This window comes from Callithrix jacchus, chromosome X (assembly GCF_049354715.1).
Source record: "Callithrix jacchus isolate 240 chromosome X, calJac240_pri, whole genome shotgun sequence".
NCBI classification, from domain to species: Eukaryota; Metazoa; Chordata; class Mammalia; order Primates; family Cebidae; genus Callithrix; species Callithrix jacchus.
Window position 1 is genome coordinate 19,432,390 of NC_133524.1, and position 22,299 is coordinate 19,454,688.

A 22,299-nucleotide genomic window follows, 5' to 3' on the forward strand; every position below is an offset into this window, starting at 1 on the left:
CTTGTAAAAACATATCAGTTTATGATGATGCCTCGTGTATAAATATGTATAAAATGGATAAAGCACATGTGGGAGAAATGTAACTAATTACAAAAATTGACACTTTGGGATTAGAAATGTGGATGCAGCCAAGCACAGTGGCTCATGTCTGTAATTCCAGCACTTTGGGAGGCCGAGGCGGGCTGATCACCAGAGGCCAGGAGTTCGAGACCAGCCTGGCTAATGCGGTAAAACCCTGTCTCTACTAAAAATACAAAATAAGCTGGGCGTGGTGGCAGGTGCCTGTAATCCCAGCTACTCGGGAGGCTGAAGCAGGAGAATCACTTGAAACCAGGAGGCAGAGGTTGCAGTGAGCCACCTCTGCACTCCAGCCCAGAGAACAGAGTGAGACTCTGTCTCAAAAAAAAAAGAAATGTGGACACCTTCATTTTCTATTTGCTGTGATTCTGGATGCTGTCATTATTTTATGGGGGAATGTCCAATCTCAAACAGAAAGACAAATGTGAGGATGAGACTATCTAAGTGCCTCCCCAAAATATTCTAAAGCGGAAATGGAGGAGAGGCCTGCACCCAAACAGTTCTGCGCACACGCTACTTCTCTGTGTTTTCCAGTTGAAGGACAAGGTGGCTGAGCAGCCGAGATACAGCCGTTAGTCACCATTACCTGCTCCAGCTCGTAGGCCTTGGCCTTGTCCTCATCGCGGTCCGCATTCTTGCGGTAGGCCATGCCCAGGCCCCACACGGCCAGGATACTGTAGATGTTATCCCGCACCCAGGCATCCTTTTGCTCATGGCTGGCTGACAGCAGCCCCGTGACGGGATTCTATTAGAGAAGAGACACAAAATGGCTCAGTGCCACCCTTCATGCAGTCCCTGGGTAATAGATGCTTACCCTAACAGGGGAGATGAGGACCAGGACCTGGAGCAGAGAGACCAAAGTTCCAGTCCTTGATCTGCCACTAACAGTGTGATCTTGGGTGAGACATCAGATTCCTTCTTGGCACCTCAGTTTCCTCACTTGTATCACGAGGATATGTGACTAGAAAATCTCTAAGGGCTGGGCACGGTGGCTCACGCCTGTAATCCCAGCACTTTGGGAGGCCGAGGCAGGCAGATCACAAGGTCAGGAGTTCGAGACCAGGTTGGCCAGCATGGTGAAACCTCGTCTCTACTAAAAATATAAAAATTAGCCAGATGTGGTGGCACACGCCTGTAATCCCAGCTATTCGGGAGGCTGAGGCAGGGGATTCGCTTGAACCTGAGAGGCAGAGGTTGCAGTGAACAGAGATTGCACTACTGCACTCCAGCCTGGGCGAGACTCCATTTTAAAACAAAACAAAACAAAAAAAAGAAAATATCTAAGGAAGATTCTAGCTCTTTTGCTTTCAGACAAGACCACACTGTTGTAAGCGGTAAAACAGAAGAAACATCAAACAGAAAAAGCCTGCGAGGCTTTCGCAAAGTGGCATATTGCAGACTTTAGGTCTTCTTCAGCCTTCATGTGTCCATGTCAATAGGCAAAGCACTGAACCTGAGAGCAAGAAGACTGGAGGCAGGACCCCACTCCACTCTCTAGCTCTGTGTGCCAGGGAAGCGACCTTCCCTCTCTGGGGAATCTAGACCTTCATGTGCCTAAACAGAAGGTGCCAAGCAAGAGGACATCTGGGAATCCTATTTAGTTATGATATCATGGGTATTTAAAAGGGCAACTGAGTCACTAAAAAGCCAGACCATGCCACACAAAATTATACACAAATGTTCACAGCAGCATTGTTCATAAAAGCCATAAAGTAGAAATAAGCCAAATACACATTAACCGATACATGGATAAATGAAATGTGATCTATACAAACAATGAAATATTATTTGGCAGAAAAAAGAAGTACTGATGCATGCTACCACAGGGATGGACCTTGAAGACATCATGCTAAGTGAAAGAAGCCAGATGCCAAAGGCTACATATTGTGTGACTCCATGTGTATGAAATGTCCAGAAAAGGCAAAGCTCTAGAGATAGAAAGTAGATTAGTGGTGGGCTGTGCTGGGAATAGAGGTAGAATCTGGGAGTCAGTGGCTGCTAGTAGTTTTTGTGTTTTTAGGTGATGAAAATGCTCAAAAATGGATTGTGGTGATGAATGCGCAATTCTGTGAATATGCTAAAAACCATTCCGTTGTACAGCTTAAATAGGTGAATTGCACGGTAAGTAAATAAAGCTATTAACTTTTTAAAAGGCAGTCCCAATAAACTCTGCCTAGAAATCAGATAAAAGAGTCATATAATGACGCCTCTGTTGACATTTCCTGAAAATTTGTACTTACCTAATAAAATGTATCATAATAATCAGAACCTTGTAAGCTTAAAAAAATTACATTACTCAAAAGGGTACCATATTATTTACAAGAGAGCTCATGAAAACACTCCACTGGGTACTTTCACAATGATACTGCCAATATTAGGCAAAAAACACTGGCATGGTTTCACATGTTCCCACCTAAGAAATTAAATATTTGATTTTCTCCCCTAACAAATCTATGCCCTCTACCAAAACATCTAAACTAAACTGATATTACCCGCAGGGGCAACAGCATTCAATGTATTGACATGGTTAGATAGCTAACAACTATGAATCACTGATTTAAAGTCAACCAGAACTGAAGTCTAGGTATGGCTGAGTGCAAGTACAAATCTTATTCCAATAGTAGACTAATGGTGTTCTTTTTAAAAATCACTGTTCACCAATAACAGATAACATAAGCATCTTGGCCTAGTGCGGTGGCTCACGCCTGTAATCCCAGCAGTTTGGGAGGCTGAGGCGGGTGGATCACTTGAGGACAGGAGTTTGAGACCAGCCTGGTCAACATGGTGAAACTCTGTCTTTACTAAAAATACAAAAATTAGCTGGGCGTGGTGGCATACGCCTGTAATCCCAGCTACTCGGGAGGCTGAGACATGAGAATCACTTGAACCCAGGAGGCAGAGGTTGCAGTGAGCCAAGATTGTGCCACTGCACTCCAGCCTGGGTGATAGAGTGTGACTCTGTCTCAAAAACAACAACAACATAAGCATCTTTATCTGTTCTGAGGTGTGCTAGGTAAGCCAGGGACAGGGAAACAGGAGACCCAGAGTAAGAAACTCAACCCATTCATGGTGTGCCTGCCAACCATGTGCCTATTGAAACAAACAACCTTCCGGTGACACAGCAGTGATCGCTCACACATAGTGCCAAGTGTGGTTTGGATTATGAAATATCCCTGTCCTGTTAACTGAAAGTCATCTTTTATTCTTTAGACTGCTCTTAACTGTTGGGAGTATATTAGTTCATCCTCACCCAAAGCTATGTTGTCTGTCCCCCTCATTCAACTACAGAGAAGCAGTCTGAGTGTTTCAGGGGATCCCCACAGTCAGAAGCACACATACACCAACCATGTAAAATTAGGGTGTTACTTTACTCAGCAATAAGAATATTTACTTTTTGACTTGCTTCTCGTGTTAAGTCTATAAAAGCCAATCCTTTGTGTTGGAAGAAGATATAGGTAGTTCCATTTTGATGTGATTCATAAAAACTGAAATGACCACAGATTGGCAGATACTCTGCTACATCTGATCTGCTGTTCCTTCTAATAGGGATGACCCAATGGTTTTGTCTTTGAGTCATTCTCCTGTCTGGAGATGGACTATGCTGCCATATCTGTACTCTCACTCACTGATGCTTGGGAACCACCTACACAGGTCCATGTCTTTGGAGCTCTGGAGTCTTTCCTTTAAGTATGGCAATGGAGGAGGGAACAAGAAGCTGCCCTGACTGATCCACTCTGGAAGCTAAACATAAACACAGGCAAAGACAGACCACAGGAGGTCAGTGGGGAGATTGGTCCAAGCCAAACCTGTGGTTTCAGATATGATCATTTTAGCCATTGTTGCTTTCCAATCTCTGAAAAACATTATTTAGCTATATCTGCACCCACACAGAGCATTGCAGAAATACATAACCATAAGACAGACATATCTTTTTCAGTTGTCTTTCTTCCTTCTCTTTTTGTTGCTTGGTTCCCTCCTCCCCTCACCAATCCCACAAACACAGTCCATGTAACAACCTCATATACACATTTTTTCCACATTTTTTCCTATGTGTTACTAAAACCAGATTTTATACACACACACAAACACACACACACATAATTGTATACCTTAAATAGGTGAAGTCTATACACACACACACACACACACACACACACACACACACACGAACATAATTAAAATTCCCGTTCATGCACAGGTTTTCTTTTGGTGCAATCTCGACTCACTGCAACCCCCGCCTCACAGGTTCAAGCGATTCTCCTGCCTCAGACTCCCAAGTAGCTGGGATTACAGGTATGCGCCACCATGCCTGGCTAATTTTTGTATTTTCAGTAGAGACAGGGTTTTATCATGTTGGCCAGGCTGGTCTCAAACTCCTGACCTCAGGTGATCCGCCCATCTTGGCCTCCCAAAGTTCTGGGATTACAGGCATGAGCCGCCGTGCCCAGCCAGGGCCACTGTTTTGAATGAGCATTATAGTGGGATCATACGATACATACTGCTGCACCCTACATTTCTCTTTCAATAGAACCATATGAGGTCCCTCCAAGTCATCTGGCATAATTCAAATTCATGAGTTTCAGAGGCTGCATCATATTCCACAGAGGAGACCTGTAATAACAGGTTTTCATTTGTTTTCTGGGATTTTTTTTATTTGGCAATACAAAGACTGCAATAAATATCCTTATATATTCAACAGTGCTTTTATTTCCATGAAACAGAATCCCCAAAATGGGACTGCTGGGTTGGCATGTTATATGCATACATACTTTAAGTTTTAATAGCGATTCCCCATCTCTGCCACAAGTTATCAATAGTTTTAATTTTTTGTCAGTCTGATGGGTGTAAAGTGATATCTTATAACCATTTTTATTTTATTTATTTATTTATTTATTTATTTTTTGAGACAGAGTCTCGCTCTTATTGCCCAGGCTGGAGTGTAATGGCGCAATCTTGGCTCATCGCAACCTCTGCTTCCCAGGTTCAAGGGATTCTCTTGCCTCAGCCTCCCGAGTAGTTAGGATTACAGGTGCCTGCTACCATGCCCGGCTAATTTTTTGTATTTTTAGTAGAGACGGGGTTTCACTATGTTGGTCAGGCTAGTCTTGAACTCCTGACCTCAGGTGATCCACCTGCCTCTGCCTCCCAAAGTGCTGGGATTACAGGCGTGAGCCACCGCACCCGGCCAACCATTTTTATTTAAAAAATTTTTATTTCCCTGACTACCAATGAATTTAACCATCCAGTCATTCTTGTCTGGGAGGGAAGGGCACCGGATTTGCTCTTTTGTGAGCTGATCAATTTTTAGTTTCTTTTTTTGTGTGTGTGATGGAGTCTTGCTTTGTCACCCAAGTTGGGAGTGCAATGGCGCGATCTCGACTCACTGAAACCTCCGCCTCCGGGGTTCAAGCGATTCTCCTGCCTCAGTCACCTCAGTAGCTGCGATTACAGGCGCATGCCACCACACACAGCTAACTTTTGTACTTTTAGTAGAGACAGGGTTTCCCCATGTTGGCCTGGCTGCTCTCAAATTCCTGACCTCATGTGATCCACCCGCCCTGGCCTCCCAAAGTGCTTGGATTATAGGCATGAGCCACCGGACCTGGCATAGTTTCTTTTTAAACCAGGTACTATGTCACCATTTCTACCTACAAAGAAAGACAACCCTCCACGTGTTGTGTTTAAGAGCAAGCTGGAATCAAACTGCCCATGTTCAAAGCTCTACCACTATCCAGCTGTGACCTTGAGCAAATGACTTCAGTGTCCACCTGTCAAATGGGGATTATAACAATGTGTACACCTCAGAGGGTTATTTGTCAAGATTAAATAAATTAATTCGTATCAAGCTTCTTGGACTCTGCCTACTTAATAATTGCAATGTTTAATATTATTGACCCATTTAAATGGCTTTCATTAACAGTATTTCTTCTTCATATAGTTACAATAATTTCAGGAAGTCAGATGATGTAGCTAGAGGAAGAATCTGCAAGTGAGGTCGATGTAACCATCATTTTTATTAGCAAAAACACCAAGTCTGGGGTGCCCTCTTTTATCATTACTATAAACATTACTGGTGAAGTTATTTTACCACATTGTTATTTTTGAAACAAAAAACCTGTCACTCTGTCCTCTCCATACCCAGGTCTTGCCTTTCCCCTTCAAGTTTAGCCCTGAATTTTGCTCATTCATATAAAGCTTCTCTTTGTTTACTTTGCTAAACTCTTTGTGTACTTTGCCTGAAAAAAACAATGACTAAATTAACATCAGTGGCAAATTCTGTATTAACATCCACTCTCCCACCTGTATCAGGTGATCGGATGTGGAGTCCTGAAGGACAGCAAATGGGGAAGATCTCTAGAAATGGCAACTCTGAGGATAGCTAAGAATCATAAGCAGTAGGTATTACAAACCAGTCTTAGTTGAGATAGCCTGAACCTGCACTGACAGTTAGCATCCCTGCTTCAGGAGAACCTACCAACGATATCCTTAAACTCTGTGAGAAGGGGCCCGAGTCAGAGGGGCCTAATATAAACTGTGTTTCATGAAAAGCAAGGGGCCAAGAGCTGAACAGCTTGTCCTTTATCTCCAGCCATGTGTTCACCTCTCTTACCTTCTGCACCTCTTCTGGGTTTCTAATCTAGGAAAAGTGCCCTTGTTGGCTCCTGTTGATGAAAAATAAAGGGCAGGCCCCTATGACCTAGAATGGATTGGTCCCAGAGCTTGGCCCCCATGGTCCGGTAACAAACAACACTAACATCTCAGTGGTTAATTACAACAAATGCTTATTTCTTGTCCATACCTTGTGTCTATCCCTGGCCAGCTGTGGTTCTGTTCTGTTATTTTCCCTCTAGAAACCAGGCTACTGGAGCAACTTGCATCTAAAACACTGCCTGTATGATGCCATTCTCACATTGCTATAGGGAAATAGCTGAGACTGGGTTTATAAGAAAAAAGATTTAGTTGTCTCATGGTTCTGTAGGTTGTACAGGAAGCGTGGCAGCACCTGCTTCTGGGGAGGTCTCAGGGAGCTTTTATTCATGGCAGAAGGCAAAACGGTAGCAGGCACTTCACATGGCGAGAACAGGAGCAAGAGGGAGATGCGGGAGGCGCCACCTACTTTTAAACTACCAGATCTTGGGAGAACTCACTCACTATTGCAAGGACAACACTAGGGGGTGCTAAACCATTTCTCACAAATACTAAACCATTCATAAGAAATCCACCTGCATAGGCTGAGTGCGGTGGCTCACGCCTATAATCCCAGCACTTTGGGAGGCCGAGGCGGGTGGATCATGAGGTCAAGCGATCGAGACCATCCTGGTCAACAAGGTGAAACCCCATCTCTACTAAAAATACAAAAAATTAGCTGGGCATGGTGGTGTGTGCCTGTAGTCCCAGCTACTCGGGAGGCTGAGGCAGGAGAATTGCCTGAACCCAGGAGGCGGAGGTTGCAGTGAGCCGAGATCGTGCCATTGCACTCCAGTCTGGGTAACAACAGCGAAACTCCGTCTCAGAAAAAAAAAAAAAGAAATCCACCTGCATAATCCAATCAACTCCCACCAGGCCCCAGCTCCAAAACTGGGGATTACATTTCAACATGAGACTTGGGCAGGGACAAACATCCAAACAATGTCACTGCTCACCTTGTGCACAGGAGCAGAAAGACACAGAGAACCATGAGGGTCAGTTCATCAAAATCCTAACAAGAGGTAAAGGAATAGACACATAGCTGGACAGAACAGAACAGAGTCCAGAAATAGATCCACATGAACAGGGCAAACTAATTTTTGACAAAGATCTAAAGACAATCCAAGAAAGAACAGCCTCTTTAACAAACAATGTTGGGACAAGTGGACATACATATGCAAGAAAAAGAACCTCAATCTCAATTCCACAGCTGTAGGCCAGTTTGGACAATACTACCATCTCAACCATACTGAATTTATGATCCACGGACATGGGATATCTTTCTGGCACAATCTTAAGCATGGTTTTCACACTACAAGATTCCTAAAGGCAAAGCCTATCTTTTTGGTTTACCACTCTAGCCCAAGGTCCTGGCCTAGTTAGGCACCTAATAAATAAATAAATGTCTGTATAATAAATCACTATATTTTTACTGATTTATAGTCTGAAATATCTTTTCAAAGACACTTTTAAGTATCATTCTTATATATATATATATATATATATAGACATTCTCTGTTTACATATATTTGTATTATACATAGCTAATACAAATAATTTACCACTTAAAAATGCTCATTTTATTATTATAATGTTCTTCTGTTCAGCCTTTCTTTAGGAAACACAAAAGGAATAAATCAGACATGCGAAACATGAACCTTGAGAATGACTCAAGCAGAAGGTAAAGCCTCGTTTTTGCTTTAAAAGTAGAAAAGTGGACAAAACAGGGGAGCTGCTTCAAGTACAGGAAATGGCTCATTGCTCAAGTCAGAGCTGAGATGGGTGAAATAGAAAACAGTAACGTCACAGGATGGAGGCGAAGTTTAAGGAAGCGGAAGTTAAAGCAGAGAATTTCAGCGGGGGTCAGGGTGCAGTGGTAGAAGCTGACCAGAGAATACAGGATACACGACTCCCTAGGGTGGTGTGTGTGTAATTTAAAAACACATATTCAACATTATAATTTTCTATTGTAAAGTGAAAAACAAAAGTCTTCATCACACAAGCTTGAGAAACAACACTTAAACAATCTTCTTGACTGGTGGCAGTACAAAGATGATGATTCTCCAAGCAAGCAGGGGATGGGTTAGATTTTAACAACAGAAGAAGGGGGAGATGTTGAAATAGGAATATACCCTGCTCCTTTATGGGTGCGTGTGTGTGCAAGGAGGGTCAGGTAAGGACTGCAAAATGGATGCTGAGCCAATACTGGAACAGCAGAATGCCAAGGACTTGGACAACAGATCGAAACAAACTAAATGGCATTCAACAAGGATTTATTCACTGGGCTCGTGTGTTTCATAAATTTTTGCTGAATTAATTTTATTAGCCATCACTCTCACATTTGAGTTGACTCAGCGCTCTTTACACATACAGCCCCACCTTTGGGATCCCAGTAAATCTTTAAACAGATCTTCTCTCTTCGCCAAATCACTCTCCACCCCAGCAGCCACTCTGCGACCCAACCACAGCTTGCCCAACACTTAGGTTCAAGAAAATTCATGAAGCCAGTCTACAAAACCCATCTTATACCAAAGTCAAACAAGCGAACAAAGAAAATTCAACTGGATGACACCAACTGCAAGTTTTAACAGCAACCTTGGACCAGCAGTGTGGGAGTACCACGTACGAAAAAGCCAAGGCTGTGTGAATACAAGTATCGTTTTCAGAACAAGGGAATTAAGAGCCTCACCAAATGCAAGCCTGACAGAGTGCACCTCGTATATTCTGTTATCACTAAACACCATGTTTTAAAAGAGACATTCACTACCTAGAGCATAGCCAGAGGAGGGTGATCAGGGCAATGAAAAAGCTAAAAGCCACATCTCATGGGAAGGAGGAATAATACAAGCGTTAAGGTGAGGCTTCAAAGACTTAAAAGGTTGTCCTCTGCAAGAGGGATTCAATTTTTCCCCTTCACTGAACTCTTCCGATTTCAACTCAGTGTGTCTCCGTGGGCCCTTCGCTTTGTCCCCGTCCTGATGGAATGCTGTTGCTTCTGCCTGTCCAGCACCTGTTTTCCCACTTTCTGGTGATGGCCTATAATATCCCCTGCTCTGCCCAGTGTGGCTCTGGTGGGGCTGACTTTGGACCTGGCCCAGCTGCAGGGAAGGATATGTGGCCCAAGCCTGGCCAAGCTGGGCATAGTTGAGGGATGGGCAGACAACCCAAGTTGGACCACCTGAGAGCCATGCTCAGTCAGTCAAGTGCTTTACACTTGAGATGTATTCTAAAGGAGGAATTATAATAGCATTTACTTTAAGATGATTGCATCTACAATTGAGACTACTGGTTGTATAAGTAACAGTTTCTTTTTACGTTAGCTGAAAAGATAGATTTTGTACAATTTGGTAGGTAAACCTCAGGTGGTTTGGAGAATGATCTTGAAACCATAAGCTCTAACATGCCTCACGCTTTACTTAAAGGGATCACAGGTGTGTAATTCTCACTTTCAAATGATGTATTTTTGTCTAAATTGCTGCTTATTCGATTTTCCCCCCTGGGTTTACAAACAACACACAAGCTGGAAGCTGTCCTGGTCCTAGGTGTTTACAGCATCTGATATGATGAATGACGGCCCATAGGGAAATAAACTGGGTTGGAAGCCAAGCATTGCAGGCATCCATTTGGTTGCAGCTTCCTTCCAGATCCCAAAGCTCATCTTAAAACTTCTGAAACTCACACAAACCACTGTGGGCTCCTTAGCTACAATCAAATGTGTAAATGACTTTACCACTCTCCTAGGAGACTTGAATTCTTTGCCTCTCTTGCCAATTCCTGTAGTAAGGAAGGAGGATTACGGAGATGTAAGTCCTGAGCCTGGGGTTGTGGAAACCTACAGAACACATTCAGCTCAGGGGGATACCAGTTTCCTCCTGCCAAAACCTGAAATGTTAGGTACTGGTGGATTACCAGGTGCCGCACTAGTCAACTTTCAGCTGAACAGGGGTATTACAGATGTCATTATTTGATATTTTCAATCCTAAGACTACCTTTTATTCCAAAAGTTTCAGGTTGGGGTTTGGGTTTGGAGCATGAAGATACCACACATGTCACTCTACAGTTGGGCTCTTAAGCTGGTATCTCCAGAGGATCTGCTACGAGTCCACGGATCAGCTTTATGGGGTGCGTTGGTGGGAGGTTCGCACTGTGGACAGGGAGGTGGAAGGCTACGACATTCCTGAGATTTTTGTGTAAGTGTTTTTTTCTCAGGAGAGCATTGGATAGTCAGCCTTTATCAAATTCTCAAATGGATCTGTAACCCATTTGATTAAGAACCACTTCTCAAGATGTATTTTATGCACATTAATTATGTTCTCCCTATGCATTGTGAGACAGGTGTGATATTTATTTCCCTAATTAACAGTGATATTCAAATATAAGTGACAAGGAACAATATGACAGAACTAAATTTAGTGGAATATTTAAATAAACGGCCTTTTAAAGTTTCACTATTTTAACACATCAAGTAAGGAGAATGCAACTTTGTTTGATATTCACAGCAGTCTGGTGTATCTAAATTACCTCCACTCATCTGGCCTGGCCCAAGACACAGTGCTTATCACAGGGCTGTCAGCTCATGAGAGGGATGACCTGGAAAAAGCTCTTTTTTGTTATTTTTGAGACAGAGTCTTGCTCTGTCACCCAGGCTGAAGTGCAGTGGCACGAACTTGGCTCACTGCAACCTCCGCGTCCCAGGTTCAAGCAATTCTTCTGCCTCTACCTCCAGAGCAGCTGGGATTACAGGTGTGTGCCACCACACTAGGCTAATTTTTTTGTATTTTTAGTAGAGACAGGGTTTCACCATGTTGGCCAAGCTGGTCTTGAACTCCTGACCCTAAGTGCTGAGATTAAAGGCATGAGCCACCATGCCTGGCCAGTTAGGGGGGTTCTTTAACTGTAAAAGGCAACTAAGTAATCCAACTAGATCTTCTCGATCCCTGCAAAGCTTGAAACAATTCTAAACCGCTTCTTTGTGTGAGTCACTGCAGTCCTTGATTTGTAAATGGAGGATTTGAGGACCTTTTTTCAAATATTTGCATCTGACACTAAAATATTTAAATGCTGTCCAGTTATTGCAATCCTTGATTTGTAAATGGAGGATTCGAGGACTTTTTTTTTTCAAATATTTTCATCTGACACTAAAATATTTAAACGCTGTCCAGAAAAGAGCAAAAGCCTTTCTCCTGGCTATCCCCAAAAAGAGCTGAAGCAGGAGGTGCAGAAGGTAGGGCCCTGGATTATCTCAGGAGGGGAAAATACTATCCATGGAGTGCTCCCTTTAACACAAAGACCAGATGACCATCTGTCAGACAGTCCCTGTCTAACTAGGGACTAAGAATGTCACCTCTGCCCCAATTGGAACCAGTGCGGCTCCGAAAGCTGGAGTTGGTCTTTGGAGAAGGGCACTTTGGCTTCAGTGGGGAGAAGTACCGGGAAGGGGCTGAGTGGATTCAGGAATAAGATGGGAGGAGAAGCTATTGCAGGAGGAGGGACAGCGAGGATGGTGGCTTAGACAAGGATGGTGGTGGTGACAGAGGAACAGAGGCAGCAGGTGGGCTGGAGAAATGTTTAGAGTGCAAAATCAACAGAGCTTGGTAATGAATTGGATATAGGTGGGAGAGGAAAAAAAAGGGGTCAAAAGGACTTCTAGGCTGCTGACTGGGTGGTGGTACCAGACTTGCTGGCAAAGATCTGGGTTTGCTGGAAGAAATGAGAAACTGGGGGTGGCTTTCTCTCATTTTCTCCTGGGGATCACCCCCTTTTTTTTTTTTTGAGATGGAGTCTCTGTCATCCAGGCTGGAGTGCAGTGGCATGATCTTGGCTCACTGCAACTTCTACCTCCCAGGTTCAAGCAATTTTCCTGCCTCAGCCTCCCGAGTAGCTGAGACTACAAACACGTGCCACCATGCCCGTCTAATTTTTTGCATTTTTAGTAGAGATGGGGTTTCACCGTATTAGCCAGGATGGTCTCGATCTCCTGACCTCGTGATCCTCCTGCCTTGGCCTCCCAAAGTGCTGGGATTACAGGCATGAGCCACTTTGCTCATCCCCTGGGGTCACTCTTGACAGAGAAGCAAAGTTTTCAAGTCAATGAAAGCCTGTTACTAAGCACTGAGCAGGACCTCACTGGTGGTGAGTGAAGGGACACTGGCAGCTGCTGGCTTGGCTGCAGTCAGCTTGAAGAAGCTGGTCGGTCACGAGAGGGACTCTGCATTTTATGTTCTAGAAGTTACAAAAGCCATGGGAAGTCTGAAGAGGAAAGTAGTGTAGTCTGGCGCCTGATGGAAGATCATGTACTACTCTGGAGAGGAGAGGCTGGAAGTAGAAGCAGGGAATAAATCAGGAGACTAGAGGGGTGGTTCAGGCAAGAGATGGTGGTGGCTTGGATGAGGGTGGTGACAGTGAATCCAAACAGAAGTGGGTGGAGCTGAGATATGTTTTGGTTTTCTCATCCATTAGAAAATTCTCCCCATTCTAGGTGGGGAATTTCCTTCCATTCTAGGAGGAATCAAAGCTGACTCCTAGGTTATATTTACTAATATAGCCTTATTTTGGCAGGGCGCAGTGGCTCACGCCTGTAAATCCCAGCACTGTGGGAGGCCGAGGCGGGTGGATCACCTGACGTCGGGAGTTTAAGACCAACCTGACCAACATGGAGAAACCTCGTCTCAACTAAAAATATAAAATTAGCCACACATGGTGGCGCATGCCTGTAATCCCAGCTACTCAGGAGGCTGAGGCAGGAGAACCACTTGAACCTGGGAGGTGAAGGTTGCAGTGAGCCGAGATCACGCCATCGCACTCCAGCCTGGGCAACAAGAGCAAAACTCGGACTCAAAAATAAATAAATAAATATAAACAAATAGCATTATTTTTTTAAAAAATAAAGCCTAAACATATATGAAAGCAAAGAGAAAGCAATATAGCCCATATCCACATAAATGAAAGCATTCTGCTGTAACTGTGCAAGTCTTTCCTTTATTACAAAAAAGAAAGAAAAAGTTAAAGATCAAGTTGAAGCCTTCCTTGTGGTCTTCCCTAACAGTTTACAAACTTCCCAGCAGTTCTCAAACCTTTTGGTCTCAGGACCCCTTTACACTTAAAAATTACTGAAGACCCCTGAAGGGCTTTTGTTTATATGCATTCTAGCTACTGATATTTACCATACTGGAAATTAAAACTGAACAAATTTAAAATATTTACTAATTTGTTAACAAACATCTATTGCATGTCAACATAAGTAAAAAATTTGTGTCATATCAAAACAAAAACATTAAAAATTGTTTTCAGGCTGGGTGCAGTGGCTCACACCTGTAATCCCAGCACTTTCAGAGGCTGAGGCAGGAGGCTCACTTGAGGCCAGGAGTTTGAGACCAGCCTTGACAAAACAGTGAGACCTTGTCTCTACAAAAAAAATTTTTTTTAAATTCAAAACAAAAAAGTAACAAGAAGAATGGCAGTGATTGACATTTAAAATGATCTCTTTCATGTCTGGCTTAATACAAGATAGTTATATTCTCATATGTGCTTCTGTATTCACTTTATGGCATCATTATTTTAGTTGACATATATGAAGAAAATCCAGCTTCACACAGATATGTAGGGAGAAATATTTTAAGTCTTTTTGGATAATTAAGAATATTCTTTCATATCACCAAAACTCAACAAGTGACAGTTTCTTAAACATCAGTTGAAATGTGGAATCTGAAATTATAACAGTGAGCTTTATGTACTCTGATGTTTTAAAATCCATTGCTCTATCTTGTGCTTTGAATGAATCATCTGCCCATACGTAATTTCATAACATCAAGCATTGGTCATTTGGAAAATATCAGTTCAGTGAGTTATGCAGTTCGCCAAAATGTTGACACATTTCATTATCCACATTTGTTAATATCACCACCAATCTCATCAGAAAAGTTTTTTAAGTATCAGGAAGCTTTAAATCAAATATCAGGAGCTTTAAGTCAAGCTCACAGTGACTCACAAGCTCATACAAGTTTCCCCAACATACCGGGCAGTGGCTCACGCCTGCAATCCCAGCACTTTGGGAGGTCGAGGTGGGTGGATCACCAGAGATCAGCAGTTGGAGACCAGTCTGACCAACATGGTGAAATCCCGTCTCTACTAAAAATACAAAAAATTAGGTGGGCATGGTGGCGCATGCCTATAATCCCAGCTACTTGGAAGGCTGAGGCACATGCCTGTAATCCCAGCACTTTGGGATTATGTGTGAGATAATGGCGAGATTGTGCCATTGCAATCCAGCCTGGGCAGCAAGAGCGAAACTTTTCACAAAAAAAAACTTTCCCCAAATCTCATCTCAATTCAAAGATCAAATTTTATCATTGCAAAAAATATTGTCAGTCGTTTTCCTTAAAGCAACAGGCTCACTTTGTTCATTTTTGAGAAAATGTCTGCCAAATACCCAAATCTGAATGAACATAATTTGTCAATCTTTCAAGTAAAAATGGCATCCAAGAAAAAAAACAGACTGCTAGTTCAGGTCACAACTTGGACAACTGTGCAAGTGATTATCCTAGAAACAGCCATCACACTTCAGTATGCAGTGGAAGCGCTTTATAGGTATTTTTCACGTCAACACACAGAATATTTTTTTTTTTGAGATGGAGTTTCGCTCTTGTTGCCCAGACTGAAGTGCAATGGCGTGATCTCAGGTCACCACAACCTCTGCCTCCTGGGTTCAAGTGATTATCCTGCCTCAGCCTCCTGACTAGCTAGGATTACAGGCATATGCCACCATGCCCGGGTAATTTTGTATTTTTAGTAGAGCAGGGTTTCTCCATATTGGTCAGGCTGGTCTCGAACTCCGGATCTCAGGTGATCCACCTGCCTCGACCTCCTAAGATGCTGGGATTACAGGCGTGAGCCACGGCGCCTGGTCCAACACACAGAATATTTTAAAGATTAGATAAAATTTAAACATGAAAACATGTTTAATGCTTCAAAAAAGGACATTCTGAAGTGTAACTGATTTTTTTCCTTTTCTTCTTTTTTTGTTTTTTATGGTATATGACTCCTAGTCTAGTTTGGAGTCCTTGCCTTGATTTGTACTGAAGCACTAGCTTCCTACTATCACTGCAAATGTCGACACAGTGAAAAAAGGCAAATCACATGTTGGGAATGGGATGAAAATAGTTTTGACCTCACAGAGATCCTGAAAGGGTGTCAGGGACCTTCAGGAATCTGGGGATCAACTTCTGTGAACTGTCACACTATTCCAAAGCTGGAGTGTATTTTTCTTGTTCATGGTTTTAAAGTTTTTAGAAAAATATGTGTCCATAAGCAAGATACAACCATATTTCAGGTGTTTTAGAAGTCCTACATACCTAGTAATATTCTATATTTATTCTTCTATAACTTGCTTTTTTTTTTAAACTCATCTTTAAATTTTTTAATAGACAAAAATTGGGCCAGGTGTGGTGGCTCACACCTGTAACCCCAGCATGTTGGGAGGCTGAGGTGGGAGGATTGCTCAAGCCCAGGAGTTGGAGACCAGACTGGACAATACAGTGAGACCTTGTCTCGACAAAAAATAAAACATTAGCCACATGTGGAGGCATGTGCCTATAGTCCCAGCTACTGGGGAGGCTGAGGTGAAAGGATCACTTGAGCCTGGGAGGTTGAGACTACAAAGAGCCACGATGGTGCCACTGCACTACAGCCTGGGTGACAGAGTGATACCCTGTCTCATAGAAAAGTTATATATTTATCATATATAACATGTTTTGAAATGAGTGCATTGGGGCATGGCTAAATTGAATTAATTAACATATGTACTACCCCACATACTTATTTTTGTGGTGATAACACTTAAAATCTTCTCTCTTAGCAATTTTCAAGAATACAACATATTGTTATTAAGTACAGTCACCATTCAACTGTAAATGTTTGAGGGTTATCCAATTCGATATATGTAAATCTGGGTTATTCATTTTAACGGCTACATAGTAGTCCACTGTGTGGCTAGATCTCTTATTTGTCCATTTCCAAATTGATGAACAGTCAGATTGTTTCTAATTTTCCTCTTTTATAAACAATGCTTCAATAAATAACATTGCACAAGTCTCCTTGGGCAGTGGTTAAAAGCATATCATTAATGTCTATATTTAGATATGGGCCTCCTGGGTCGTACAGCATGCATTGCTTCAGTTTCACCATCTCAAATTGCTTTCCAAGGTGATTGTACCAATTAACAGTCTGTAGTTTACATTTTGCGGCATAAACCACCACCTAATCACCAATCTGATTTCCTCTTCTTCCTAGGCACTCAGTTATACTGTGTTTCCCATCATCCCTTGCAGTTCCAAATGGCCCTGTGCTTGAGTTTTAGCCAAGGGAATGTGAACGAAAGTCAAGTAAACAACTTCTAAGCCTTGCCAATACAGCCTTCTCATAAATAATCTTTTGTACTTCTCTAGTACACCAGCTGGATGTCTACATCCAGGGTGACCTGGTAGTCCAGGTATCTGGGTGAACCCCCCCATGATCTGGACCCACAAGGGGCTGTTGTATGTGTACAAAATCAATTTCTGTGTTTAGCCAATGAAATTTTGGATTTTGTTTGTAACAGCAGTTAGCCTACCTTTATTAATACATCTTCTCATGAGTGATACATGACAGTTATCTCTTCTTTACAACCTTGCCAACACTTAGAATTATGCTTTAGAATTGTTGCCATCTGTCAGTCTGAATTTGTTGTTTTAATCTGCTTTACTTTCTCAGATTGCTAGTGAAGTTGAGCCATCTTTTAGCCCGTTTATTAGTTTTCTCCTCTGCAAACTGCTTGTTTACATTGTAGAATACAGTATTATAGAAATATATAAAATTACTGTAAATGATGAAGGGAATCAACTTAAAGCGATAAAATGAAGTCAGTCACCTGAATTTAAAATATTTTTTGGTTATTCTGGTACTATGTTGCAAATCCCTTCTCTTTGTAGTGAAAAGAGAAGGAATTTGCAAACCCAGAAGCTAAACAATGATGGTACCTGCTATCTCAACAAATTAAAACTGGCTCTCAACTAAGATGGAAATTTGAATCCAATCAACTATATAAACGGCTCTCTAAGGACTCTCTTAGGATTAAGCTTTTGTATTAGTTACATATTGCTAAATAACAAATAATTCCAAAACTTGGTAACTTAAAACCAATAAACTTCTATTATCTCACAGTTTCTGTGGGTCAGCAATTCAGAAGCAGTTTTAACTGGGTGGGTCTGGCTCAAAGCCTCTCATAAAGTTTCAGTCAAGGCCAGTGCTGCAGTCATGTGAGAGCTTGACTAGGGTAGAGGACCTGCTTCCAAGATGTGATTCAAGAACTGAATCTTCCCATTCAAGAACATGGTGTGTTTCTCCTCATATGTGCCTTCTTTCATTCTGTAGGTCATCTTTTAACCTTAAACTTCTTGTCATAAGAGGTTTTGCTTTTGCATATAGTTGAATTTATCAATTTATTTTATGATTTAAGATTTTTATGATTAGTTTAAGAAATCCTTTCCTATCTCAAAACTATAAAAGTGTTCTATTTTAAGTTTTATAGCTTTGCTTTTCATATGTAGGCCTTTATTCCCTCCGGAATTTATTCTTACGTATAGTCTAAGAGAGAGAGAGAGAGAATTTTTTCCATATAGATAGCCAATTGTCCTAACATTTTTTACTGAATAATCTATTCTTTCTGTTCCTGAGGTCTTTTTTCTTTTCCACTGGTCTATTTGTCTGCTGCTGTGCCAATATCACACAATCTTAATGACCTTAGATTTACGTGTAGAAATCTGGGAAGGCAATCCTTCACCTTTTCTACTTAAAATGTATCTTGGCTATTCTTGGCCCCTTACTACAGCATGTGGATTTTAGGATAAATTTCCCTGAAAAGGTCTCTTTGGGCTTGGATTGGCAGTCTACTGAATTTATACATTAACTTGGGGAGAATGTATCTTTACAACACTGAATCTCCCCATTCAAGAACATGGTGTGTTTCTCCTTATATTTGTCTTCTTTTATGTCCCTCAACAGAGCTTTATAACTTTATCTAGGCATGTCTAGCCCTTGCGTTAGATTTATTCAACAGTTTTCATTGCTCCTGTGAATGCTTTTCTAAGAAATAACATTTACAAATTGTTTGTGACTGCCATAAAGGGGTACCTTGATTACTGCATATGGATCTTACACATGGCAAACTTGCTTGAAAAATGGAAAACACTAGTTCCAGTCACTTTGGGTTTTCTGTAGCACTTTTTTTCTGCAAATAATAATCTCCATGACTCTTATTTCCTTTTCATGTCTGTTACATGGGGGCATAATTACAATGCTGAATAGAAGGGGTTATGGGGGGGATCCTTGAAGTTGTTAACTTTAAATCTTTCCCCGATATATTACTTATGAGGTTTGTAGATTTATTTTCACATTACCCTTTATCAAAATAATAAAATTCCACTGTATGCCTCATTGTCTAAGAGGTGCTTTTTCTGAGACTGAGTCTCACTTTGTCACCCAGGCTGAAGTGCGGTAGCACGATTTTGGCTCAGTGCAACCTCTACCTCTTGGGTTCAAGTGATTCTCCTGTCTCAGCCTCCCAAGCATCTGGGATTACAGGCACCCGCCACCACAGCTAATTTTTGTATTTTTAGTAGAGATGAGATTTCACCATGTTGGCCAGGCTGGTCTCGAACTCCTGACCTCAGGTGATCCACCCTCCTCAGTCTCCCAAAGTGCTGGGATTATAGGCATGAGCCACCGCGCCTGGCCTTAAGAGGTGCTTTTAAAATCATTAATGGATACTGGGTTTTATAAAATGCTTTTTATATCTATTGAGATGATCACACTTTTTCTTCTTTAATTTATTAATGTAGTAAAAAATACATCAATAGACTTTATAGTAAATTTCCTTGTATTTGGGGGATAAACCACACCTGATCATGATGTGTTTTATATACACTGCTTGATTCATTTTCTTAATATTTTACTTTGTGTCTTTAATATCAATATTCATAAGTGAATTTCCTTCTTAAGTTTTACATCTTAGCATGCCTTGTTTGACTATGGTATCGTGGGGTATTGGCCTTCTGAAAGGAGTTGAGAGCTGTCTATCTTTTATCTGAAACAGTTTAAGATAGGGATTATCTGTTAATCCCCTGCCCCTCTGTCAACAACAATGGAGTCCTTGTATTCACTGGGCAAAAGGCCAGCTCTGGCTAAATTTGCCTCTGCCCACTCTGAGGGTGCACCCACGCAGTTGAATGTGGCTGAAGAAAAACACACAGCCACGCTGACTGAACTCCCTTTAAATGAATGACCCTTAGTGCTATCTAATGAATATCCAGAAATCCCTTGTCCATTCATTCCCTTATTCTCCTAAAGGACACTTTCATACCTTCTCTCTCAAACCTCCAATAGCTCCTCCCCATCCTCACTCTCAGCTAGTGACCGTGCTTCACGTTTTGCTGAGGAGGCAGAAGCAATCAAAAGGGAACACGGTGGCAATGTACCCTGCGTTCCCTCGTTTTGATGGATGAGCTATCTGTGCTCCTGTCTAAGGTCACCTACAATACGTATGCTACCATCCATGTGCTCTCTTGCACACCAGGACTTTGCTCCTTGCATGATCAGTTTTTCCCTGTCTACTAGATCATTCCCACCAGATATATATTTTCTCATATTAAAAAAAAAAAAAAACCCTCAGGCCGGGCAGGGTGGCTCACACCTGTAATCCCAAACTTTGGGAGGCCGAGGTGAGCAGATCAGCTGAGGTCGGGAATTAGAGACCAGCCTGACCAACATGGAGAAACCCTGTCTCTACTAAAAATACAAAGTTATCAGGGCATGGTGGCACATGCCTGTAATCCCAGCTACTTGGGAGGCTGAGGCCAGAGAATTGCTTGAACCCAGGAGGCAGATGTTGCAGTGAGCCGACATCGTGCCATTGCACTCCAGTCTGGGTAACAAGAGCAAAACTCCATCTCAAAAAAAAAAAAAAACCTCTCAACCCCATATCTCCACCAAACCACTGCTCTTACTTACAGTAGAACTCTTCAGAAAAACTGTTTAAACTCAGAATCTTTAGTTTCTGTCCTTCCCCTCTCTCTTGAGTTCGATTTGCCCAATGTTTGTATCTTATACTCCATATAAACTATCAGACATGGTCACCAATAATCTCCACATTCCCGTATCTAATGGTCAACTCTCAGTCCTGAAGCTACTTGACCTTGTCTCATTATCAGCCTTTTCCTCATCTGATGACTTCCTCCTCCTTGAATCCACTTTCCCAACTTCTATCTTAGTGAGTTTGGGTTGTTTTAAGAAAATACCAAAGACGGGGGGACCAAAACAACAGAAATATAATTCTTGCAATTCTGGAGGCTAGGAAATCCAAGCTCAGGATGCCAGCAGGGTCAAGTTCTAGTGAGGGCCCTCCTCAAGGCTTGCAGATGGCCACCTTCTTGCTATGCACTCACATGGTGGTAGTGAAGAGAATCACCTCTCTTGTGTCTCTGCTCAGAAGGGCATTAATCCCATTCATCAGGACCCTATCCTTATCGTCTCCCAAAGGCCCCGCCTCCTAATGCCATCGCACTGAGACTAGGACTTCAACATAGGACTTTGGGGGCACACGGACCCTTAGCTGGTTTTCCTCCTACTTCCTGATGGCTTTTTCTCAGTCCCCCTTGGCAGCATCTCCCCCTCATAATCTGGATCTTTCCATTTCTGGGGGTCTCCTCTTTGAACCTCATAGCTTCTCTATCTTGTACTTGTTCCTGTGATCTCGTCTCATCTCAGGGCCTTTTAACCTCCACACATATACCAATGACTCCTACATTTCTGTCTCTAGCCCAGACCTCTCCCCTAACTTCTAGACTCACATATTCAACTGCCTACTTACCATTTTTACTTGGATGCTGATATGATTTGGCTCTGTGTCTCCACCCAAATCTCATCTTGAATTGTACTCCCATAATTCCCACATGTTGTGAGAGGAACCTGGTGGTAGGTAATTGGATCATGGGGGCAGGTCTTTCCCATGCCGTTCTCATAATAGCGAATCAGTCTCACGAGATCTGATGGTATAAAAAGGGGAGTTTCCTTGCACAAGCACTGCTCTCTTTGCCTGCTGCCACCCACATAAGTTGGAACTTGCTTCTCCTTGCCTTTTGCCATGATTGTGAGGCTTCCCAGCCACGTGGAACTGTAAGTCCAATTCAACCTCTTTCTTTTGTGAATTGCCCAGTTTCAAGCATGTCTTTATCAGAAGTGTGAAAACAGACTAATAAAGATGCCTAACAGATACCTCGAACTTAACAAAATGCTATCTTCCACCCCAAACTTGCTTCCCCACAATTTTCTCCAATGCAGTAAATGGTAATTCCATCCTCCCAGTTGTGTAAGCCTAAACTCTTGAAGTCATTCTTGACTTTTCTTTATTCACACACCCAATACTCATTCCACCAGTAAATCCTGTTTTTACCTCCAAAATTTACCCCGAATCTCACCATTCCACACTGTCTCCATTTGAACAAC

The 22,299-nt window shown here is 42.2% G+C and overlaps 1 protein-coding gene across 16 annotated transcripts in view; it reads right to left on the minus strand.

The window, feature by feature from the left end:
* The window catches only part of PHKA2 (phosphorylase kinase regulatory subunit alpha 2), a 95,120-nt gene that overhangs the window by 64,987 nt on the left and 7,834 nt on the right, over positions 1–22,299 (minus strand). For all 16 annotated transcript variants that reach the window (XR_013531539.1, XR_013531538.1, XR_013531537.1 and 13 more), the window contains exon 2: positions 665–823. Coding sequence is in view for 9 of the 16 variants with exons in the window: in XM_035289537.3 (XP_035145428.3) it covers positions 665–823 (159 nt within the window). In the remaining 7 variants the exon portion in view is untranslated. The remainder of the gene's footprint in view (positions 1–664; positions 824–22,299) is intronic.